This window comes from Salvelinus fontinalis, unplaced genomic scaffold (assembly GCF_029448725.1).
Source record: "Salvelinus fontinalis isolate EN_2023a unplaced genomic scaffold, ASM2944872v1 scaffold_0015, whole genome shotgun sequence".
Classification (NCBI taxonomy): domain Eukaryota; kingdom Metazoa; phylum Chordata; class Actinopteri; order Salmoniformes; family Salmonidae; genus Salvelinus; species Salvelinus fontinalis.
The window spans coordinates 902,441-929,851 of record NW_026600224.1 but is presented as its reverse complement, the minus strand read 5'-3'; the positions used below and the strand labels follow the sequence as shown (position 1 = coordinate 929,851).

Here is a 27,411-nt window from a genome sequence, read left to right as displayed (position 1 = left end):
GACTATGATACTACTACAGGACTATGGTACTACTACAGTACTATGATACTACTACAGGACTATGATACTACTACAGGACTATGGTACTACTACAGGACTATGGTACTACTACAGGACTATGATACTACTACAGGACTATGATACTACTACAGGACTATGGTACTACTACAGGACTATGGTACTACTACAGGACTATGGTACTACTACAGGACTACTACAGGACTATGGTACTACTACAGGACTATGGTACTACTACAGGACTACTACAGGACTATGATACTACTACAGGACTATGGTACTACTACAGGACTATGGTACTACTACAGGACTATGGTACTACTACAGGACTATGGAACTACTACAGGACTCTGGTACTACTGCGGTACTACTACAGGACTATGGTACTACTACAGGACTATGGTACTACTACAGTACTATGATACTACTACAGGACTACTACAGGACTATGGTACTACTACAGGACTATGATACTACTACAGGACTATGGTACTACTACAGGACTATGGTACTACTACAGGACTATGATACTACTACAGGACTATGGTACTACTACAGGACTACTACAGGACTATGGTACTACTACAGGACTATGGCACTACTACAGGACTATGATACTACTACAGGACTATGGTACTACTACAAGACTATGGTACTACTACGGCACTATGATACTACTACAGGACTATGGTACTACTACAGGACTATGGTACTACTACAGGACTATGGTACTACTACAGGACTATGGTACTACTACAGGACTATGGTACTACTACAGGACTATGGTACTACTACAGGACTATGGTACTACTACAGGACTACTACAGGACTATGATACTACTACAGGACTATGGTACTACTACGGTACTATGGTACTACTACAGGACTATGGTACTACTACAGGACTATGGTACTACTACAGGACTACTACAGGACTATGATACTACTACAGGACTATGGTACTACTACAGGACTATGGTACTACTACAGGACTATGATACTACTACAGGACTATGGTACTACTACAGGACTATGATACTACTACAGGACTATGGTACTACTACAGGACTACTACAGGACTATGATACTACTACAGGACTATGGTACTACTACAGGACTATGGTACTACTACAGGACTATGATACTACTACAGGACTATGGTACTACTACAGGACTATGATACTACTACAGGACTATGGTACTACTACAGGACTACTACAGGACTATGGTACTACTACAGGACTATGGTACTACTACAGGACTATGGTACTACTACAGGACTATGGTACTACTACAGGACTATGGTACTACTACAGGACTATGGTACTACTACAGGATTATGGTACTACTACAGGACTATGGTACTACTACAGGACTACTACAGGACTATGGTACTACTACAGGACTATGGTACTACTACGGTACTACTACAGGACTATGGTACTACTACAGGACTACTACAGGACTATGGTACTACTACAGGACTATGGTACTACTACAGGACTATGATACTACTACAGGACTATGGTACTACTACAGGACTATGGTACTACTACAGGACTACTACAGGACTATGGTACTACTACAGGACTATGGTACTACTACGGTACTACTACAGGACTATGGTACTACTACAGGACTACTACAGGACTATGGTACTACTACAGGACTATGGTACTACTACAGGACTATGATACTACTACAGGACTATGGTACTACTACAGGACTATGGTACTACTACAGTACTATGATACTACTACAGGACTATGGTACTACTACAGTACTATGATACTACTACAGGACTATGGTACTACTACAGGACTATGGAACTACTACAGGACTCTGGTACTACTACGGTACTACTACAGGACTATGGTACTACTACAGGACTATGGTACTACTACAGGACTATGATACTACTACAGGACTATGGTACTACTACAGGACTATGGTACTACTACAGGACTATGGTACTACTACAGTACTATGATACTACTACAGGACTATGGTACTACTACAGTACTATGATACTATACAGGACTATGGTACTACTACAGGACTATGGTACTACTACAGGACTATGATACTACTACAGGACTATGGTACTACTACAGTACTATGATACTACTACAGGACTATGATACTACTACAGGACTATGGTACTACTACAGGACTATGGTACTACTACAGGACTATGATACTACTACAGGACTATGATACTACTACAGGACTATGGTACTACTACAGGACTATGGTACTACTACAGGACTATGGTACTACTACAGGACTACTACAGGACTATGGTACTACTACAGGACTATGGTACTACTACAGGACTACTACAGGACTATGATACTACTACAGGACTATGGTACTACTACAGGACTATGGTACTACTACAGGACTATGGTACTACTACAGGACTATGGAACTACTACAGGACTCTGGTACTACTGCGGTACTACTACAGGACTATGGTACTACTACAGGACTATGGTACTACTACAGTACTATGATACTACTACAGGACTACTACAGGACTATGGTACTACTACAGGACTATGATACTACTACAGGACTATGGTACTACTACAGGACTATGGTACTACTACAGGACTATGATACTACTACAGGACTATGGTACTACTACAGGACTACTACAGGACTATGGTACTACTACAGGACTATGGCACTACTACAGGACTATGATACTACTACAGGACTATGGTACTACTACAAGACTATGGTACTACTACGGCACTATGATACTACTACAGGACTATGGTACTACTACAGGACTATGGTACTACTACAGGACTATGGTACTACTACAGGACTATGGTACTACTACAGGACTATGGTACTACTACAGGACTATGGTACTACTACAGGACTATGGTACTACTACAGGACTACTACAGGACTATGATACTACTACAGGACTATGGTACTACTACGGTACTATGGTACTACTACAGGACTATGGTACTACTACAGGACTATGGTACTACTACAGGACTACTACAGGACTATGATACTACTACAGGACTATGGTACTACTACAGGACTATGGTACTACTACAGGACTATGATACTACTACAGGACTATGGTACTACTACAGGACTATGATACTACTACAGGACTATGGTACTACTACAGGACTACTACAGGACTATGATACTACTACAGGACTATGGTACTACTACAGGACTATGGTACTACTACAGGACTATGATACTACTACAGGACTATGGTACTACTACAGGACTATGATACTACTACAGGACTATGGTACTACTACAGGACTACTACAGGACTATGGTACTACTACAGGACTATGGTACTACTACAGGACTATGGTACTACTACAGGACTATGGTACTACTACAGGACTATGGTACTACTACAGGACTATAATACTACTACAGGACTATGGTACTACTACAGGACTATGGTACTACTACAGGACTACTACAGGACTACTCAGGACTATGGTACTACTACAGGACTATGGTACTACTACAGGACTATGGTACTACTACAGGACTATGGTACTACTACAGGACTATGGTACTACTACAGGACTACTACAGGACTATGGTACTACTACAGGACTACTACAGGACTATGGTACTACTACAGGACTATGATACTACTACAGGACTATGGTACTACTACAGGACTATGGTACTACTACAGGACTATGATACTACTACAGGACTATGGTACTACTACAGGACTATGGTACTACTACAGGACTATGGTACTACTACAGGACTATGATACTACTACAGGACTATGGTACTACTACAGGACTATGGTACTACTACAGTACTATGATACTACTACAGGACTATGGTACTACTACAGGACTATGGTACTACTACAGGACTATGGTACTACTACAGGACTACTACAGGACTATGGTACTACTACAGGACTATGGTACTACTACAGGACTATGATACTACTACAGGACTACTACAGGACTATGGTACTACTACAGGACTACTACAGGACTATGATACTACTACAGTACTATGATACTACTACAGGACTATGGTACTACTACAGGACTATGATACTACTACAGGACTATGGTACTACTACAGTACTACTACAGGACTATGATACTACTACAGGACTATGGTACTACTACAGTACTATGGTACTACTACAGGACTATGGTACTACTACAGGACTATGATACTACTACAGGACTATGGTACTACTACAGGACTACGGTACTACTACAGGACTATGATACTACTACAGGACTATGGTACTACTACAGGACTATGGTACTACTACAGGACTATGATACTACTACAGGACTATGGTACTACTACAGGACTACTACAGGACTATGGTACTACTACAGGACTACTACAGGACTATGGTACTACTACAGGACTACTACAGGACTATGGTACTACTACAGGACTATGATACTACTACAGGACTATGGTACTACTACAGGACTATGGTGCTACTACAGTACTACTACAGGACTATGATACTACTACAGGACTACTACAGGACTATGGTACTACTACAGGACTATGATACTACTACAGTACTACTACAGGACTATGGTACTACTACAGGACTATGGTACTACTACAGGACTACTACAGGACTATGGTACTACTACAGGACTATGGTACTACTACAGGACTGTGGTACTACTACAGGACTATGGTACTACTACAGGACTATGGTACTACTACAGGACTGTGGTACTACTACAGGACTATGGTACTACTACAGGACTATGGTACTACTACAGGACTGTGGTACTACTACAGGACTATGGTACTACTACAGGACTGTTGTACTACTACAGGACTATGGTACTACTACAGGACTATGGTACTACTACAGGACTATGGTACTACTACAGGACTACTACAGGACTATGGTACTACTACAGGACTATGGTACTACTACAGGACTATGGTACTACTACAGGACTATGGTACTACTACAGGACTATGGTACTACTACAGGACTGTGGTACTGCTACAGGACTGTGTTTGTTCTTCACTGGTTGTCCTTTTCTTGTGGAAACAGGTCACAAATCTTGCTGCTGTGATGGCACACTGTGGTATTTCACCCAGTAGATATGGGAGTTAATAGATCTGTCTTCTCTTAAGCGAAAGTCTGCCTGAGTCTGTACATAGTCAAAGCTTAAGTTTGGGTCAGTCACAGTGGTCAGGTATTCTGCCACTATATACTCTCTGTTTTGGGCCAAATAGAATTCTAGTTTTCTTCTCCGCTCCCTCTCTTGATTCTGTGAATGTCCAGTTGAAACTGTTTTGGTGTTGCCCTGTACCATTACTGTTCCAGACTTGTACAGGTTGACATTGGCTGACTCAGAGTCCTCGTTGTCTAATTTCCTGAGTTTCCACCCATTGCTATCCGACCCCCTCTTAACAGAGGGGTAGTTTGTTAATATAGCACTGTGCCATGCCAGGGGATGGTCTGTATGGAAGATTAAGTTGCTTACATTCACATTTTTGTAGCAGTCAGCTAAAAGTGTTTTTTTTTACCTTTATTTAACACGGCAAGTCAGTTAAGAACAAATTCTTATTTTCAATGACGGCCTCTGAACAGTGGGTTAACTGCCTTGTTCAGGGGCAGAACGATTTTTACCATGTCAGCTCAGTGATTCGATCTTGCAACCTTTCGGTTACTAGTCCAACGCTCTAACCACTAGGCTACCTGCCGCCCCGTCACTAGATTGTCCAAGAGGAGTTTCTTTTTGTACTCTTTCCGTGCCTTGTAATGACATCTGCACAGAGGGAGGGGGGTCAAAGGCCTCTGCATTTGGGTGGGGTGGGGTGTGAATCTCTCCTGCCATTGTTGGGCTCAAGGGCTTTGACACCTCTCACTTCACACCTCGGTGCTAATTGAAATTACAGACAGATCTGTTCTGTCCTAGAAAGCTTGGTAGCTTTAACTTAGCATTCAGTCCTTAATATAGTAAAATAGATTATTGTAATTTATTTTTCTTCTTGGCTTTATGAAAGTAGCTTCAGACTGAACATTACTCACTCAGTTCCAGGTTGGATGGTGTTTTCAGGTTTCGGTTGTGCTTCTTTTGCCAGTCGTTGGTTTGCAGAGTATTTGCTATACAGTCCTTGGGTGTAAGAATCTTTGGTAGTAGGAATCCTTCCAGGTCATTTTTTTTCTCCCAAAATCAGGTTGTAGTTTTGATTTGGAGGGAAAGTTATGTTGTGGAGGGTAATATCCTGTATATGTCCTTGTTTAAAGAACTCTAAATCAATTTTATTTGTAAAAACATGCTGAAAAATGTGGTCATGACCCGTCTGTCTGTCTGTCTGTCTGTCTGTCTGTCTGTCTGTCTGTCTGTCTGTCTGTCTGTCTGTCTGTCTCGGTCTGTCTCGGTCTGTCTCGGTCTGTCTCGGTCTGTCTCGGTCTGTCTCGGTCTGTCTCGGTCTGTCTCGGTCTGTCTCGGTCTGTCTCGGTCTGTCTCGGTCTGTCTCGGTCTGTCTCGGTCTGTCTCTGTCTGTCTGTCTGTCGGTCTCGGTCTCGGTCTGTCTGTCCGTCCGTCCGTCCGTCCGTCCGTCCGTCCGTCCGTCCGTCTGTCTGTCCGTCCGTCCCACTTCAATTCAAATAACTTTATTAGCATGGGAAACAAATGTTTACACTGCCAAAGCAAGTGAAATGTATAATACAAAACTTACAGTAAACATTACACTCAAAAGTTTCAAAATAATAAAGACATTTACAAATGTTATATTATTGGCTTTGTACAGTGTTATAACAATGTCTCTCTGTCCTGTTCAGTCCTCCCTCCCGTCCTGGTTCCTAGACATTCAGAAATCCCTACAGAGTGTCCTATTGTAGACGACTACAGCCATTCTATCCCCGAGAACACCATCTTCCCCGCCGGCATCGAGCCACAGAGCAACTACATCCCAGGTGAGTCCCACGACTGAGCCGGGCCGAGCTATACTCTGCTGGCCTGGTTGCTCTTCCACCATTTTAATTCTGGGGAAACATCCTGGAACCTATAACAGACGTGACCCACTCTTACCCACAGCAGGAACAATAACAGACATGACCCACTCTTACCCACAGCAGGAACAATAACAGACATGACCCACTCTTACCCACAGCATGAACAATAACAGACACGACCCACTCTTACCCACAGCAGGAACAATAACAGACATGACCCACTCTTACCCACAGCATGAACAATAACAGACATGACCCACAGCAGGTACAATAACAGACATGACCCACAGCAGGAACAATAACAGACATGACCCACTCTTACCCACAGCAGGAACAATAACAGACATGACCCACTCTTACCCACAGCATGAACAATAACAGACATGACCCACTCTTACCCACAGCAGGTACAATAACAGACATGACCCACTCTTACCTACAACATGAACAATAACAGACATGACCCACTCTTACCCACAGCATGTACAATAACAGACATGACCCACTCTTACCTACAGCATGAACAATAACAGACATGACCCACTCTTACCCACAGCAGGAACAATAACAGACATGACCCACTCTTACCCACAGCATGAACAATAACAGACATGACCCACTCTTACCCACAGCATGAACAATAACAGACATGACCCACTCTTACCCACAACATGTACAATAACAGACATGACCCACTCTTACCCACAGCATGAACAATAACAGACATGACCCACTCTTACCCACAGCAGGTACAATAACAGACATGACCCACTCTTACCCACAGCAGGAACAATAACAGACATGACCCACTCTTACCCACAGCAGGAACAATAACAGACATGACCCACTCTTACCCACAGCATGAACAATAACAGACATGACCCACTCTTACCCACAGCAGGAACAATAACAGACATGACCCACTCTTACCCACAGCATGAACAATAACAGACATGACCCACTCTTACCCACAGCATGAACAATAACAGACATGACCCACTCTTACCCACAGCATGAACAATAACAGACATGACCCACTCTTACCCACAGCATGTACAATAACAGACATGACCCACTCTTACCCACAGCAGGAACAATAACAGACATGACCCACTCTTACCCACAGCATGAACAATAACAGACATGACCCACTCTTACCCACAGCATGAACAATAACAGACATGACCCACTCTTACCCACAGCAGGAACAATAACAGACATGACCCACTCTTACCCACAGCAGGTACAATAACAGACATGACCCACTCTTACCCACAGCATGAACAATAACAGACATGACCCACAGCAGGAACAATAACAGACATGACCCACAGCATGAACAATAACAGACATGACCCACTCTTACCCACAGCAGGAACAATAACAGACATGACCCACTCTTACCCACAGCAGGAACAATAACAGACATGACCCACTCTCCCACAACATGAACAATAACAGACATGACCCACTCTTTCCCACAGCAGGAACAATAACAGACATGACCCACTCTTACCCACAGCAGGAACAATAACAGACATGACCCACTCTTACCCACAGCAGGAACAATAACAGACATGACCCACAGCAGGTACAATAACAGACATGACCCACTCTTACCCACAGCATGAACAATAACAGACATGACCCACTCTTACCCACAGCATGAACAATAACAGACATGACCCACTCTTACCCACAGCATGAACAATAACAGACATGACCCACTCCTACCCACAGCATGTACAATAACAGACATGACCCACTCTTACCCACAGCAGGTACAATAACAGACACGACCCACTCTTACCCACAGCAGGAACAATAACAGACATGACCCACTCTTACCCACAGCATGAACAATAACAGACATGACCCACTCTTACCCACAGCATGAACAATAACAGACATGACCCACAGCAGGAACAATAACAGACATGACCCACTCTTACCCACAGCATGTACAATAACAGACGTGACCCACAGCATGTACAATAACAGACGTGACCCACAGCATGTACAATAACAGACATGACCCACTCTTACCCACAGCAGGTACAATAACAGACATGACCCACTCTTACCCACAGCATGAACAATAACAGACATGACCCACTCTTACCCACAGCAGGTACAATAACAGACATGACCCACTCTTACCCACAGCAGGAACAATAACAGACATGACCCACTCTTACCCACAGCATGTACAATAACAGACATGACCCACTCTTACCCACAGCATGTACAATAACAGACATGACCCACTCTTACCCACAACAGGAACAATAACAGACATGACCCACTCTTACCCACAGCAGGAACAATAACAGACATGACCCACAGAATGAACAATAACAGACATGACCCACAGCAGGTACAATAACAGACATGACCCACTCTTACCCACAGCAGGAACAATAACAGACATGACCCACTCTTACCCACAGCATGAACAATAACAGACATGACCCACTCTTACCCACAGCAGGAACAATAACAGACATGACCCACTCTTACCCACAGCAGGAACAATAACAGACATGACCCACTCTTACCCACAGCATGAACAATAACAGACATGACCCACTCTTACCCACAGCAGGAACAATAACAGACATGACCCACTCTTACCCACAACAGGAACAATAACAGACATGACCCACTCTTACCCACAACAGGAACAATAACAGACATGACCCACTCTTACCCACAGCATGAACAATAACAGACATGACCCACTCTTACCCACAACATGAACAATAACAGACATGACCCACAGCAGGTACAATAACAGACATGACCCACTCTTACCCACAGCAGGAACAATAACAGACATGACCCACTCTTACCCACAGCAGGAACAATAACAGACATGACCCACAGCAGGAACAATAACAGACATGACCCACTCTTACCCACAGCAGGTACAATAACAGACATGACCCACTCTTACCTACTGCAGGAACAATAACAGACATGACCCACAGCAGGAACAATAACAGACATGACCCACTCTTACCCACAGCAGGTACAATAACAGACATGACCCACTCTTACCCACAGCAGGAACAATAACAGACATGACCCACAGCAGGTACAATAACAGACATGACCCACTCTTACCCACAGCAGGAACAATAACAGACATGACCCCCTCTTACCCACAGCAGGAACAATAACAGACATGACCCACTCTTACCCACAGCAGGAACAATAACAGACATGACCCACTCTTACCCACAGCATGAACAATAACAGACATGACCCACAGCAGGTACAATAACAGACATGACCCACTCTTACCCACAGCAGGAACAATAACAGACATGACCCACAGCAGGAACAATAACAGACATGACCCACAGCAGGAACAATAACAGACATGACCCACTCTTACCCACAGCATGTACAATAACAGACATGACCCACTCTTACCCACAGCAGGAACAATAACAGACATGACCCACTCTTACCCACAACAGGAACAATAACAGACATGACCCACTCTTACCCACAGCAGGAACAATAACAGACATGACCCACAGAATGAACAATAACAGACATGACCCACAGCAGGTACAATAACAGACATGACCCACTCTTACCCACAGCAGGAACAATAACAGACATGACCCACTCTTACCCACAGCATGAACAATAACAGACATGACCCACTCTTACCCACAGCAGGAACAATAACAGACATGACCCACTCTTACCCACAGCAGGAACAATAACAGACATGACCCACTCTTACCCACAGCATGAACAATAACAGACATGACCCACTCTTACCCACAGCAGGAACAATAACAGACATGACCCACTCTTACCCACAACAGGAACAATAACAGACATGACCCACTCTTACCCACAACAGGAACAATAACAGACATGACCCACTCTTACCCACAGCATGAACAATAACAGACATGACCCACTCTTACCCACAACATGAACAATAACAGACATGACCCACAGCAGGTACAATAACAGACATGACCCACTCTTACCCACAGCAGGAACAATAACAGACATGACCCACTCTTACCCACAGCAGGAACAATAACAGACATGACCCACAGCAGGAACAATAACAGACATGACCCACTCTTACCCACAGCAGGTACAATAACAGACATGACCCACTCTTACCTACTGCAGGAACAATAACAGACATGACCCACAGCAGGAACAATAACAGACATGACCCACTCTTACCCACAGCAGGTACAATAACAGACATGACCCACTCTTACCCACAGCAGGAACAATAACAGACATGACCCACAGCAGGTACAATAACAGACATGACCCACTCTTACCCACAGCAGGAACAATAACAGACATGACCCCCTCTTACCCACAGCAGGAACAATAACAGACATGACCCACTCTTACCCACAGCATGAACAATAACAGACATGACCCACTCTTACCCACAGCAGGTACAATAACAGACATGACCCACTCTTACCCACAGCATGAACAATAACAGACATGACCCACTCTTACCCACAGCATGAACAATAACAGACATGACCCACTCTTACCCACAGCAGGTACAATAACAGACATGACCCACTCTTACCCACAGCAGGAACAATAACAGACATGACCCACTCTTACCCACAGCATGAACAATAACAGACATGACCCACTCTTACCCACAGCAGGTACAATAACAGACATGACCCACTCTTACCCACAGCAGGAACAATAACAGACATGACCCACTCTTACCCACAGCATGAACAATAACAGACATGACCCACTCTTACCCACAGCAGGTACAATAACAGACATGACCCACTCTTACCCACAGCAGGTACAATAACAGACATGACCCACTCTTACCCACAGCATGAACAATAACAGACATGACCCACTCTTACCCACAGCATGAACAATAACAGACATGACCCACTCTTACCCACAGCATGAACAATAACAGACATGACCCACTCTTACCCACAGCAGGTACAATAACAGACATGACCCACTCTTACCCACAGCAGGAACAATAACAGACATGACCCACTCTTACCCACAGCATGAACAATAACAGACATGACCCACTCTTACCCACAACATGAACAATAACAGACATGACCCACTCTTACCCACAGCATGAACAATAACAGACATGACCCACTCTTACCCACAGCATGAACAATAACAGACATGACCCACTCTTACCCACAGCATGTACAATAACAGACATGACCCACTCTTACCCACAGCATGAACAATAACAGACATGACCCACTCTTACCCACAGCAGGAACAATAACAGACATGACCCACTCTTACCCACAGCAGGAACAATAACAGACATGACCCACTCTTACCCACAGCAGGAACAATAACAGACATGACCCACTCTTACCCACAGCAGGAACAATAACAGACATGACCCACTCTTACCCACAGCATGAACAATAACAGACATGACCCACAGCAGGAACAATAACAGACATGACCCACTCTTACCCACAGCAGGAACAATAACAGACATGACCCACTCTTACCCACAACAGGTACAATAACAGACATGACCCACTCTTACCCACAGTATGAACAATAACAGACATGACCCACTCTTACCCACAGCAGGAACAATAACAGACATGACCCACAGTATGAACAATAACAGACATGACCCATTCTTACCCACAGCAGGAACAATAACAGACATGACCCACTCTTACCCACAGCAGGTACAATAACAGACATGACCCACTCTTACCCACAGCAGGTACAATAACAGACATGACCCACAGCAGGAACAATAACAGACATGACCCACAGCAGGTACAATAACAGACATGACCCACTCTTACCCACAGCAGGAACAATAACAGACATGACCCACTCTTTCCCACAGCAGGAACAATAACAGACATGACCCACTCTTTCCCACAGCAGGTACAATAACAGACATGACCCACTCTTACCCACAGCAGGAACAATAACAGACATGACCCACTCTTACCCACAGCAGGAACAATAACAGACATGACCCACTCTTACCCACAGCAGGAACAATAACAGACATGACCCACTCTTACCCACAGCATGAACAATAACAGACATGACCCCCTCTTACCCACAGCAGGTACAATAACAGACATGACCCACTCTTACCCACAGCATGTACAATAACAGACATGACCCACTCTTTCCCACAGCAGGTACAATAACAGACATGACCCACTCTTACCCACAGCAGGTACAATAACAGACATGACCCACTCTTACCCACAGCATGAACAATAACAGACATGACCCACAGCAGGTACAATAACAGACATGACCCACTCTTTCCCACAGCAGGTACAATAACAGACATGACCCACTCTTTCCCACAGCAGGTACAATAACAGACATGACCCACTCTTTCCCACAGCATGTACAATAACAGACACGACCCACTCTTTCCCACAACAGGAACAATAACAGACACGACCCACAGCAGGAACAATAACAGACATGACCCACTATTACCCACAGCATGAACAATAACAGACATGACCCACTCTTACCCACAGCAGGTACAATAACAGACATGACCCACAGCAGGAACAATAACAGACATGACCCACTCTTACCCACAGCAGGAACAATAACAGACATGACCCACTCTTACCCACAGCATGTACAATAACAGACATGACCCACTCTTACCCACAGCATGTACAATAACAGACATGACCCACTCTTACCCACAGCATGAACAATAACAGACATGACCCACAGCAGGAACAATAACAGACATGACCCACTCTTACCCACAGCAGGAACAATAACAGACATGACCCACTCTTACCCACAGCAGGAACAATAACAGACATGACCCACTCTTACCCACAGCAGGAACAATAACAGACATGACCCACTCTTACCCACAGCAGGAACAATAACAGACATGACCCACTCTTACCCACAGCATGAACAATAACAGACATGACCCACTCTTACCCACAGCAGGAACAATAACAGACATGACCCACAGCAGGAACAATAACAGACATGACCCACTCTTACCCACAGCAGGAACAATAACAGACATGACCCACAGCAGGAACAATAACAGACATGACCCACAGCAGGAACAATAACAGACATGACCCACAGCAGGAACAATAACAGACATGACCCACTCTTACCCACAGCAGGAACAATAACAGACATGACCCACTCTTACCCACAGCAGGAACAATAACAGACATGACCCACTCTTACCCACAGCAGGAACAATAACAGACATGACCCACTCTTACCCACAGCAGGAACAATAACAGACATGACCCACTCTTACCCACAGCAGGAACAATAACAGAGTAGCCGCTTATAACATGGTGTCGTAACAAGGAGTATCATGAAATTAGGGGAGCTGTGTGAACGTCATGTGAATGTTGTGGGAATGTTGTCTGAATTTCATAGGAATGTTGTCTGAACGTCCTGTGGCGGTTGTCTGAACGTCCTGTGGCTGTTGTCTGAACGTCCTGTGGCTGTTGTCTGAACGTCCTGTGGCTGTTGTCTGAACGTCCTGTGGCGGTTGTCTGAACGTCCTGTGAATGTTGTGGGAATGTGACGGTTGGGTTTTCTGTGTTCCAGAGACCCCTCCTCCTGGGTATCTGAGTGAGGATGGAGAGGCTAGCGACCAGCATCTCAACAACCTGATGGACACAGGTCAGACCACACACACACACACACACACACACACACACACACACACACACACACACACACACACACACACACACACACACACACACACACACACACACACACACACACACACACACACACGTGTGTCCATCCTGACCCTGTGTTGTCTCTCTCTCTCTCTGTAGGCTCACCTAGTAACCCGTCACCAGAATCATCCTCTCTCTCTCTGTCTCGCTCTCTGTCTCTCTCTCTGTCTCTCTCTCTCTCTCTCTCTCTCTCTCTCTCTCTCTCTCTCTCTCTCTCTCTCTCTGTCTCTCTGTCTCTCTGTCTCTCTCTCTCTCTCTCTCTCTCTCTCTGTCTCTCTGTCTCTCTGTCTCTCTCTCTCTCTCTCTCTCTCTCTGTCTCTCTCTCTCTCTCTCTCTCTCTGTGTCTCTCTCTCTCTCTCTCCTCTCCTGTCTCTCTCTCTCTCTCTCTCTCCTCTCCTGTCTCTCTCTCTCTATAGGCTCACCTAGTAACCTGTCACCAGAATCATCCTCTCCTCTCCTGTCTCTCTCTCTCTATAGGCTCACCTAGTAACCTGTCACCAGAATCATCCTCTCCTCTCCTGTCTCTCTCTCTCTGTAGGCTCACCTAGTAACCCGTCACCAGAATCATCCTCTCCTCTCCTGTCTCTCTCTCTCTCTCCTCTCCTGTCTCTCTCTCTCTATAGGCTCACCTAGTAACCCGTCACCAGAATCATCCTCTCCTCTCCTGTCTCTCTCTCTCTGTAGGCTCACCTAGTAACCCGTCACCAGAATCATCCTCTCCTCTCCTGTCTCTCTCTCTCTGTAGGCTCACCTAGTAACCCGTCACCAGAATCATCCTCTCCTCTCCTGTCTCTCTCTCTCTCCATAGGCTCACCTAGTAACCCGTCACCAGAATCATCCTCTCCTCTCCTGTCTCTCTCTCTCTGTAGGCTCACCTAGTAACCCGTCACCAGAATCATCCTCTCCTCTCCTGTCTCTCTCTCTCTGTAGGCTCACCTAGTAACCTGTCACCAGAATCATCCTCTCCTCTCCTGTCTCTCTCTCTGTAGGCTCACCTAGTAACCTGTCACCAGAATCATCCTCTCCTGTCTCTCTCTCTGTAGGATCACCTAGTAACCTGTCACCAGAATCATCCTCACCAACACACAGCACTAACCTGGGTAAGGAACATCTGATTTTTATAGTAGTCTGTTTCTCTACTATCATTCAGTGTATGTCCTTATCTGTATGGTAACCTGTCTAGTGTAACAAAAGCCCTGCTTGTTCATGTCATTACTCAATCAAAGCGTTTCAATACCACTTGGAGGGGCCATATCCACAAAGCCTCTCCGGATCAGGTCCCCGCCGATTAGGTCCCTGCCACCGCTCTTTGTATTAATTATGGAGGTGAACAGAGGACCCAGAGGCTTGGCCTTGGGGCAGAAGGTGGACACCGAGGACCCAGAGGCTTGGCTTTGGGGCAGAAGGTGAACAGAGGAACCAGAGGTTTGCCCTTGGGGCAGAAGGTGAACAGAGGAACCAGAGGCTTGGCCTTGGGGCAGAAGGTGAACAGAGGAACCAGAGGCTTGGCCTTGGGGCAGAAGGTGAACAGAGGAACCAGAGGCTTGGCCTTGGGGCAGAAGGTGAACAGAGGAACCAGAGGCTTGGCCTTGGGGCAGAAGGTGGACAGAGGAACCAGAGGCTTGGCTTTGGGGCAGAAGGTGAACAGAGGAACCAGAGGCTTGGCCTTGGGGCAGAAGGTGGACACCGAGGACCCAGAGGCTTGGCTTTGGGGCAGAAGGTGGACACCGAGGAACCAGAGGCTTGGCCTTGGGGCAGAAGGTGAACAGAGGAACCAGAGGCTTGGCCTTGGGGCAGAAGGTGAACAGAGGAACCAGAGGCTTGGCCTTGGGGCAGAAGGTGAACAGAGGAACCAGAGGCTTGGCCTTGGGGCAGAAGGTGAACAGAGGAACCAGAGGCTTGGCCTTGGGGTAGAAGGTGAATAGAGGAACCAGAGGCTTGGCCTTGGGGTAGAAGGTGGACAGAGGAACCAGAGGCTTGGCTTTGGGGCAGAAGGTGGACACCGGGGAACCAGAGGCTTGGCCTTGGGGCAGAAGGTGAACAAAGGAACCAGAGGCTTGGCCTTGGGGCAGAAGGTGAACAGAGGAACCAGAGGCTTGGCCTTGGGGCAGAAGGTGAACAGAGGAACCAGAGGCTTGGCCTTGGGGCAGAAGGTGAACAAAGGAATCAGAGGCTTGGCCTTGGGGCAGAAGGTGAACAGAGGAACCAGAGGCTTGGCCTTGGGGCAGAAGGTGAACAGAGGACCCAGAGGCTTGGCCTTGGGGCAGAAGGTGAACAGAGGAACCAGAGGCTTGGCCTTGGGGCAGAAGGTGAACAGAGGAACCAGAGGCTTGGCCTTGGGGCAGAAGGTGAACAGAGGAACCAGAGGCTTGGCCTTGGGGCAGAAGGTGGACAGAGGAACCAGAGGCTTGGCCTTGGGGTAGAAGGTGAATAGAGGAACCAGAGGCTTGGCCTTGGGGTAGAAGGTGGACAGAGGAACCAGAGGCTTGGCTTTGGGGCAGAAGGTGGACACCGGGGAACCAGAGGCTTGGCCTTGGGGCAGAAGGTGAACAAAGGAACCAGAGGCTTGGCCTTGGGGCAGAAGGTGAACAGAGGAACCAGAGGCTTGGCCTTGGGGCAGAAGGTGAACAGAGGAACCAGAGGCTTGGCCTTGGGGCAAAAGGTGAACAAAGGAATCAGAGGCTTGGCCTTGGGGCAGAAGGTGAACAGAGGAACCAGAGGCTTGGCCTTGGGGCAGAAGGTGAACAGAGGACCCAGAGGCTTGGCCTTGGGGCAGAAGGTGAACAGAGGAACCAGAGGCTTGGCCTTGGGGCAGAAGGTGAACAGAGGAACCAGAGGCTTGGCCTTGGGGCAGAAGGTGAACAGAGGAACCAGAGGCTTGGCCTTGGGGCAGAAGGTGAACAGAGGAACCAGAGGCTTGGCCTTGGGGAAGGGCAGAAGGCTGACACAGAGGAAAACTTTGTCTCCAGTCTTGTGGATAGGCTAGCTAACATTACAGACAGACAGACAGACAGACAGACAGACAGACAGACAGACAGACAGACCATGGTCATGTAATACAGATAGCGTCCTGTGCGGCAGGTAGCCTGTTTCCTCTGTGCCCTTGAGCAAGGCACTTCCTCCTAATTGCTCCTGTAAGTCACTTTGGATCATGGACTCAAATGGTTAACTGGCTGGCTGTCTGGTTAACTGGCTGGCTGTCTGGTTAACTGGCTGGCTGTCTGGTTAACTGGCTGGCTATCTGGTTAACTGGCTGGCTGTCTGGTTAACTGGCTGGCTGTCTGGTTAACTGGCTGGCTATCTGGTTAACTGGCTGGCTGTCTGGTTAACTGGCTGGCTGTCTGGTTAACTGGCTGGCTGTCTGGTTAACTGGCTGGCTGTCTGGTTAACTGGATGGCTTGCTGGTAACTGGCTGGCTGGCTGTCTAGTTAACTCTCTGGCTGTTTGGTTAACTGGCTGGCTGGTTAACTGGCTGGCTGGCTGGTTAACTGCCTGGCTATCTGGTTAACTGGCTGGCTGTCTGGTTAACTGGCTGGCTGTCTGGTTAACTGGCTGGCTGTCTGGTTAACTGGCTGGTTAACTGGCTGTCTGGCTGTCTAGTAAACTGGCTGCCTGGCTGTCTAGTAAACTGGCTGGCTGTCTAGTAAACTGGCTGGCTGTCTGGTTAACTGGCTGGCTGGCTGTCTGGTTAACTGTCTGGCTGGCTGTCTAGTTAACTGGCTGGCTGTTTGGTTAACTGGCTGGCTGGCTGGTTAACTGCCTGGCTGGCTGGTTAACTGTCTGGCTGTCTGGTTAACTGTCTGTCTGTCTGTCTGGTTAACTTGCTGTCTGGCTGGTTAACTGGCTGGCTGGCTGGTTAACTGGCTGACTGGCTGGTTAACTGGCTGGCTGTCTGGTTAACTGGGTGGCTGTCTGGTTAATTGGCTGGCTGTCTGGTTAACTGGCTGGCTGTCTAGTTAACTGTCTGTCTGTCTGGTTAACTCGCTGGCTGTCTGGTTAACTGGCTGGCTGGCTGGTTAACTGTCTGGCTGGCTAACTGGCTGGCTGACTGTCTGTGTCCACAGACATGTAACACATCTAATAACACCTGATGGTCTTCTCTCCCTCTCCAGACCTACAGCCGGTAACGTACTGTGAGTCAGCGTTCTCTCTCTGTCTCTCCCTCTCCAGACCTACAGCCGGTAACGTACTGTGAGTCAGCGTTCTCTCTCTGTCTCTCTGTCTCTCCAGACCTACAGCCGGTAACGTACTGTGAGTCAGCGTTCTCTCTCTGTCTCTCTGTCTCTCCAGACCTACAGCCGGTAACGTACTGTGAGTCAGCGTTCTCTCTCTCTCTCTCCCTCTCCAGACCTACAGCCGGTAACGTACTGTGAGTCAGCGTTCTCTCTCTGTCTCTCTGTCTCTCCAGACCTACAGCCGGTAACGTACTGTGAGTCAGCGTTCTCTCTCTGTCTCTCTCTCTCCAGACCTACAGCCGGTAACGTACTGTGAGTCAGCGTTCTCTCTCTGTCTCTCTGTCTCTCCAGACCTACAGCCGGTAACGTACTGTGAGTCAGCGTTCTCTCTCTGTCTCTCTGTCTCTCCAGACCTACAGCCGGTAACGTACTGTGAGTCAGCGTTCTCTCCCCCTCTCTCTCTCTCTCCCTCTCCAGACCTACAGCCGGTAACGTACTGTGAGTCAGCGTTCTCTCCCTCTCTCTGTCTCTCCCTCTCCAGACCTACAGCCGGTAACGTACTGTGAGTCAGCGTTCTCTCTCTGTCTCTCCCTCTCCAGACCTACAGCCGGTAACGTACTGTGAGTCAGCGTTCTCTCTCTGTCTCTCTGTCTCTCCAGACCTACGGCCGGTAACGTACTGTGAGTCAGCGTTCTCTCTCTGTCTCTCTCTCTCCAGACCTACAGCCGGTAACGTACTGTGAGTCAGCGTTCTCTCTCTGTCTCTCTCTCTCCCTCTCCAGACCTACAGCCGGTAACGTACTGTGAGTCAGCGTTCTCTCCCTCTCTCTGTCTCTCCCTCTCCAGACCTACAGCCGGTAACGTACTGTGAGTCAGCGTTCTCTCTCTGTCTCTCCCTCTCCAGACCTACAGCCGGTAACGTACTGTGAGTCAGCGTTCTCTCTCTGTCTCTCTCTCTCCCTCTCCAGACCTACAGCCGGTAACGTACTGTGAGTCAGCGTTCTCTCCCTCTCTCTGTCTCTCCAGACCTACAGCCGGTAACGTACTGTGAGTCAGCGTTCTCTCTCTGTCTCTCTCTCTCCCTCTCCAGACCTACAGCCGGTAACGTACTGTGAGTCAGCGTTCTCTCCCCCTCTCTCTGTCTCTCCCTCTCCAGACCTACAGCCGGTAACGTACTGTGAGTCAGCGTTCTCTCCCCCTCTCTCTGTCTCTCCCTCTCCAGACCTACAGCCGGTAACGTACTGTGAGTCAGCGTTCTCTCCCCCTCTCTCTGTCTCTCCCTCTCCAGACCTACAGCCGGTAACGTACTGTGAGTCAGCGTTCTCTCTCTGTCTCTCTCTCTCCCTCTCCAGACCTACAGCCGGTAACGTACTGTGAGTCAGCGTTCTCTCTCTGTCTCTCTGTCTCTCCAGACCTACAGCCGGTAACGTACTGTGAGTCAGCGTTCTCTCTCTGTCTCTCTGTCTCTCCCTCTCCAGACCTACAGCCGGTAACGTACTGTGAGTCAGCGTTCTCTCTCCCTCTCTCTGTCTCTCCCTCTCCAGACCTACAGCCGGTAACGTACTGTGAGTCAGCGTTCTCTCTCTGTCTCTCTGTCTCTCCAGACCTACAGCCGGTAACGTACTGTGAGTCAGCGTTCTCTCTCTGTCTCTCTGTCTCTCCAGACCTACAGCCGGTAACGTACTGTGAGTCAGCGTTCTCTCTCTGTCTCTCTGTCTCTCCAGACCTACAGCCGGTAACGTACTGTGAGTCAGCGTTCTCTCTCTGTCTCTCTCTCTCCAGACCTACAGCCGGTAACGTACTGTGAGTCAGCGTTCTCTCTCTGTCTCTCTGTCTCTCCAGACCTACAGCCGGTAACGTACTGTGAGTCAGCGTTCTCTCTCTGTCTCTCTGTCTCTCCAGACCTACAGCCGGTAACGTACTGTGAGTCAGCGTTCTCTCTCTGTCTCTCTGTCTCTCCAGACCTACAGCCGGTAACGTACTGTGAGTCAGCGTTCTCTCTGTCTCTCCCTCTCCAGACCTACAGCCGGTAACGTACTGTGAGTCAGCGTTCTCTCTCTGTCTCTCTGTCTCTCCAGACCTACAGCCGGTAACGTACTGTGAGTCAGCGTTCTCTCCCCCTCTCTCTGTCTCTCCCTCTCCAGACCTACAGCCGGTAACGTACTGTGAGTCAGCGTTCTCTCTCTGTCTCTCTGTCTCTCCAGACCTACAGCCGGTAACGTACTGTGAGTCAGCGTTCTCTCTCTGTCTCTCTGTCTCTCCAGACCTACAGCCGGTAACGTACTGTGAGTCAGCGTTCTCTCTCTGTCTCTCTGTCTCTCCAGACCTACAGCCGGTAACGTACTGTGAGTCAGCGTTCTCTCTCTGTCTCTCTGTCTCTCCAGACCTACAGCCGGTAACGTACTGTGAGTCAGCGTTCTCTCTCTGTCTCTCCCTCTCCAGACCTACAGCCGGTAACGTACTGTGAGTCAGCGTTCTCTCTCTGTCTCTCTGTCTCTCCAGACCTACAGCCGGTAACGTACTGTGAGTCAGCGTTCTCTCCCCCTCTCTCTGTCTCTCCCTCTCCAGACCTACAGCCGGTAACGTACTGTGAGTCAGCGTTCTCTCTCTGTCTCTCCCTCTCCAGACCTACAGCCGGTAACGTACTGTGAGTCAGCGTTCTCTCTCTGTCTCTCTCTCTCCCTCTCCAGACCTACAGCCGGTAACGTACTGTGAGTCAGCGTTCTCTCTCTGTCTCTCCCTCTCCAGACCTACAGCCGGTAACGTACTGTGAGTCAGCGTTCTCTCCCCCTCTCTCTGTCTCTCCCTCTCCAGACCTACAGCCGGTAACGTACTGTGAGTCAGCGTTCTCTCTCTGTCTCTCCCTCTCCAGACCTACAGCCGGTAACGTACTGTGAGTCAGCGTTCTCTCTCCCTCTCTCTGTCTCTCCCTCTCCAGACCTACAGCCGGTAACGTACTGTGAGTCAGCGTTCTCTCTCCCTCTCTCTCTCTCTCCCTCTCCAGACCTACAGCCGGTAACGTACTGTGAGTCAGCGTTCTCTCTCCCTCTCTCTGTCTCTCCCTCTCCAGACCTACAGCCGGTAACGTACTGTGAGTCAGCGTTCTCTCCCCCTCTCTCTGTCTCTCCCTCTCCAGACCTACAGCCGGTAACGTACTGTGAGTCAGCGTTCTCTCTCTGTCTCTCCCTCTCCAGACCTACAGCCGGTAACGTACTGTGAGTCAGCGTTCTCTCTCTGTCTCTCCCTCTCCAGACCTACAGCCGGTAACGTACTGTGAGTCAGCGTTCTCTCTCTGTCTCTCCCTCTCCAGACCTACAGCCGGTAACGTACTGTGAGTCAGCGTTCTCTCCCCCTCTCTCTGTCTCTCCCTCTCCAGACCTACAGCCGGTAACGTACTGTGAGTCAGCGTTCTCTCCCCCTCTCTCTGTCTCTCCCTCTCCAGACCTACAGCCGGTAACGTACTGTGAGTCAGCGTTCTCTCCCCCTCTCTCTGTCTCTCCCTCTCCAGACCTACAGCCGGTAACGTACTGTGAGTCAGCGTTCTCTCTCTGTCTCTCCCTCTCCAGACCTACAGCCGGTAACGTACTGTGAGTCAGCGTTCTCTCTCTGTCTCTCCCTCTCCAGACCTACAGCCGGTAACGTACTGTGAGTCAGCGTTCTCTCTCTGTCTCTCCCTCTCCAGACCTACAGCCGGTAACGTACTGTGAGTCAGCGTTCTCTCTCTGTCTCTCCCTCTCCAGACCTACAGCCGGTAACGTACTGTGAGTCAGCGTTCTCTCTGTCTCTCCCTCTCCAGACCTACAGCCGGTAACGTACTGTGAGTCAGCGTTCTCTCTCCCTCTCTCTGTCTCTCCCTCTCCAGACCTACAGCCGGTAACGTACTGTGAGTCAGCGTTCTCTCTCTGTCTCTCCCTCTCCAGACCTACAGCCGGTAACGTACTGTGAGTCAGCGTTCTCTCTGTCTCTCCCTCTCCAGACCTACAGCCGGTAACGTACTGTGAGTCAGCGTTCTGGAGCTCTATGTCCTATTATGAGTTGAACCAGCGTGTGGGCGAGACCTTCCATGCCTCCCAGCCCTCTCTCACCGTCGACGGGTTTACAGACCCCTCCAACTCAGAACGCTTCTGTCTGGGACTACTGTCCAACGTCAACCGCAATGCTGCTGTGGAGCTCACACGCAGACACATAGGTACCACCCTGACCCTGACCTGACCCTAACCTGACCCTGACCTGACCCTAACCTGTGGAGCTCACACGCAGACACATAGGTACCACCCTGACCCTAACCTGACCCTGACCTGACCCTGACCTGACCCTAACCTGTGGAGCTCACACGCAGACACATAGGTACCACCCTGACCCTGACCTGACCCTGACCTGACCCTGACCTGACCCTAACCTGTGGAGCTCACACGCAGACACATAGGTACCACCCTGACCCTAACCTGACCCTGACCTGACCCTGACCTGACCCTAACCTGTGGAGCTCACACGCAGACACATAGGTACCACCCTGACCCTGACCTGACCCTGACCTGACCCTGACCTGACCCTAACCTGTGGAGCTCACACGCAGACACATAGGTACCACCCTGACCCTAACCTGACCCTGACCTGACCCTGACCTGACCCTAACCTGTGGAGCTCACACGCAGACACATAGGTACCACCCTGACCCTAACCTGACCCTGACCTGACCCTGACCTGACCCTAACCTGTGGAGCTCACACGCAGACACATAGGTACCACCCTGACCTGACCTTGACCTGACCTGACCCTAACATGACCCCGACCCTAACCTGACCCTGATCTTACCCTAACCTGACCCTGACCCTAACCTGACCCTAACCTGTGGAGCTCACACGCAGACACATAGGTACCACCCTGACCTGACCTTGACCTGACCTGACCCTAACATGACCCCGACCCTAACCTGACCCTGATCTTACCCTAACCTGACCCTAACCTAACCCTGACCTTACCCTAACCTAACCCTGACCCTAACGTGCCCCGTGTGGCTCAGTTGGTAGAGCATGGCGCTTGCAACGCCAGGGTTGTGGGTTCGATTCCCACGGGGGGCCAGTACAAGAAAGTATGAATGTATGTATTTGTAAGTCGCTCTGGATAAGAGCGTCTGCTAAATGACTTAAATGTAAATGTAAAACCTGACTCTGACCCTAACCTGACCCCGACCCTAACCTGACTCTGACCCTGACCCTAACCTGACCCTAACCTGACCCCGACCCTAACCTGACTCTGACCCTGACCCTAACCTGACCCTAACCTGACCCCGACCCTAACCTGACTCTGACCCTGACCCTAACCTGACCCTAACCTGACCTTACCCTAAACTGACTCCAATCTGACCCTAACCTGACCCCAACCTGACCCTGACCCCAACCTGACCTTGCCCTAACCTTACCCTAAACTGACTCTAATCCGACCCCGACCCTAACCTGACCCCAACCTACCGCCCCATGTCCCTTGTAGTGTCAGCTGTGTTCCTTGGTGTCCCTGTAGTGTCAGCTGTGTCCCTCGGTGTCCCTGTAGAGTCAGCTGTGTTCCTGTGTCCCTGTAGTGTCAGCTGTGTTCCTCTGTGTCCCTGTAGTGTCAGCTGTGTTCCTTGGTGTCCCTGTAGTGTCAGCTGTGTTCCTCGGTATCCCTGTAGTGTCAGCTGTGTTCCTCGGTGTCCCTGTAGTGTCAGCTGTGTTCCTTGGTGTCCCTGTAGTGTCAGCTGTGTTCCTCGGTATCCCTGTAGTGTCAGCTGTGTTCCTCGGTGTCCCTGTAGTGTCAGCTGTGTTCCTTGGTGTCCCTGTAGTGTCAGCTGTGTTCCTCTGTGTCCCTGTAGTGTCAGCTGTGTTCCTCTGTGTCCCTGTAGTGTCAGCTGTATCCCTGTAGTGTCAGCTGTGTTCCTCGGTGTCCCTGTAGTGTCAGCTGTATCCCTGTAGTGTCAGCTGTGTTCCTCGGTGTCCCTGTAGTGTCAGCTGTGTTCCTTGGTGTCCCTGTAGTGTCAGCTGTATCCCTGTAGTGTCAGCTGTGTTCCTTGGTGTCCCTGTAGTGTCAGCTGTATCCCTGTAGTGTCAGCTGTGTTCCTCGGTGTCCCTGTAGTGTCAGCTGTGTTCCTCTGTGTCCCTGTAGTGTCAGTTGTGTTCCTCTGTGTCCCTGTAGTGTCAGCTGTGTTCCTCGGTGTCCCTGTAGTGTCAGCTGTGTTCCTTGGTGTCCCTGTAGTGTCAGCTGTGTTCCTTGGTGTCCCTTTAGTGTCAGCTGTGTTCCTCTGTGTCCCTGTAGTGTCAGCTGTGTTCCTTGGTGTCCCTTTAGTGTCAGCTGTGTTCCTTGGTGTCCCTTTAGTGTCAGCTGTGTTCCTCTGTGTCCCTGTAGTGTCAGCTGTGTTCCTCGGTGTCCCTGTAGTGTCAGCTGTGTTCCTTGGTGTCCCTTTAGTGTCAGCTGTGTTCCTTGGTGTCCCTGTAGTGTCAGCTGTGTTCCTTGGTGTCCCTTTAGTGTCAGCTGTGTTCCTTGGTGTCCCTGTAGTGTCAGCTGTGTTCCTTGGTGTCCCTGTAGTGTTAGCTGTGTTCCTTGGTGTCCCTGTAGTGTCAGCTGTGTTCCTTGGTGTCCCTTTAGTGTCAGCTGTGTTCCTTGGTGTCCCTGTAGTGTCAGCTGTGTTCCTCGGTGTCCCTGTAGTGTCAGCTGTGTTCCTCGGTGTCCCTGTAGTGTCAGCTGTGTTCCTTGGTGTCCCTGTAGTCAGCTGTGTCCCTGTAGTGTCAGCTGTGTTCCTCGGTGTCCCTGTAGTGTCAGCTGTGTTCCTCTGTGTCCCTGTAGTGTCAGCTGTGTTCCTCGGTGTCCCTGTAGTGTCAGCTGTGTTCCTCGGTGTCCCTGTAGTGTCAGCTGTGTTCCTCTGTGTCCCTGTAGAGTCAGCTGTGTTCCTCAGTGTCCCTGTAGTGTCAGCTGTGCTCCTTGGTGTCCCTGTAGTGTCAGCTGTGTTCCTTGGTGTCCCTGTAGTGTCAGCTGTGTTCCTTGGTGTCCCTGTAGTGTCAGCTGTGTTCCTTGGTGTCCCTGTAGTGTCAGCTGTGTCCCTGTAGTGTCAGCTGTGTTCCTTGGTGTCCCTGTAGTGTCAGCTGTGTTCCTTGGTGTCCCTGTAGTGTCAGCTGTGTTCCTTGGTGTCCCTGTAGTGTCAGCTGTGTCCCTGTAGTGTCAGCTGTGCTCCTTGGTGTCCCTGTAGTGTCAGCTGTGTTCCTCGGTGTCCCTGTAGTGTCAGCTGTGTTCCTCGGTGTCCCTGTAGTGTCAGCTGTGTTCCTTGGTGTCCCTGTAGTCAGCTGTGTCCCTGTAGTGTCAGCTGTGTTCCTCGGTGTCCCTGTAGTGTCAGCTGTGTTCCTCTGTGTCCCTGTAGTGTCAGCTGTGTTCCTCGGTGTCCCTGTAGTGTCAGCTGTGTTCCTCGGTGTCCCTGTAGTGTCAGCTGTGTTCCTCTGTGTCCCTGTAGAGTCAGCTGTGTTCCTCAATGTCCCTGTAGTGTCAGCTGTGCTCCTTGGTGTCCCTGTAGTGTCAGCTGTGTTCCTTGGTGTCCCTGTAGTGTCAGCTGTGTTCCTTGGTGTCCCTGTAGTGTCAGCTGTGTTCCTTGGTGTCCCTGTAGTGTCAGCTGTGTCCCTGTAGTGTCAGCTGTGTTCCTTGGTGTCCCTGTAGTGTCAGCTGTGTTCCTTGGTGTCCCTGTAGTGTCAGCTGTGTTCCTTGGTGTCCCTGTAGTGTCAGCTGTGTCCCTGTAGTGTCAGCTGTGCTCCTTGGTGTCCCTGTAGTGTCAGCTGTATCCCTGTAGTGTCAGCTGTGTTCCTTGGTGTCCCTGTAGTGTCAGCTGTGTTCCTTGGTGTCCCTGTAGTGTCAGCTGTGTTCCTTGGTGTCCCTGTAGTGTCAGCTGTGTCCCTGTAGTGTCAGCTGTGTTCCTTGGTGTCCCTGTAGTGTCAGCTGTGTTCCTTGGTGTCCCTGTAGTGTCAGCTGTGTTCCTTGGTGTCCCTGTAGTGTCAGCTGTGTCCCTGTAGTGTCAGCTGTGCTCCTTGGTGTCCCTGTAGTGTCAGCTGTATCCCTGTAGTGTCAGCTGTGTTCCTTGGTGTCCCTGTAGTGTCAGCTGTGTCCCTGTAGTGTCAGCTGTGCTCCTTGGTGTCCCTGGCTGTCTAGTTAACTGGCTGTCTGGTAGGTGTGTAACGGTACAGTAATGTGTCACACACCTACCACCGTTACAAACCTGCCCACTAGGTGAACTGAACTCGTTTTCTCTTATCAGAACCAGTCAATGTTCCAAACAGCTGTAGTACTGTGATCTTCCTCACATGAGTTGGTCTGACATCCCCCCCCCTCTCTCTCTCATGTTCATGTTCCTCTCCCTCTCTCTCTGGTCTCTCCCACCCACCCTTCCTCTCTCTCTCTCATGTTCATGTTCCTCTCTCCCACCCACCCTTCCTCTCTCTCTCTCTCTCTCTCTCTCT

At 49.1% G+C, this 27,411-nt stretch overlaps 1 protein-coding gene across 1 annotated transcript in view; it reads left to right on the top strand.

The window, feature by feature from the left end:
* LOC129842127 (mothers against decapentaplegic homolog 3-like) overlaps positions 1-27,411 on the top strand; it is a gene marked incomplete in the record, with an annotated part of 51,563 nt that overhangs the window by 10,210 nt on the left and 13,942 nt on the right. Inside the window, 4 exon segments of the mRNA XM_055910527.1 lie at positions 6,833-6,967; positions 14,630-14,704; positions 15,813-15,869; positions 22,920-23,132. Of these exon segments, the coding sequence (XP_055766502.1) occupies positions 6,833-6,967; positions 14,630-14,704; positions 15,813-15,869; positions 22,920-23,132 (480 nt within the window).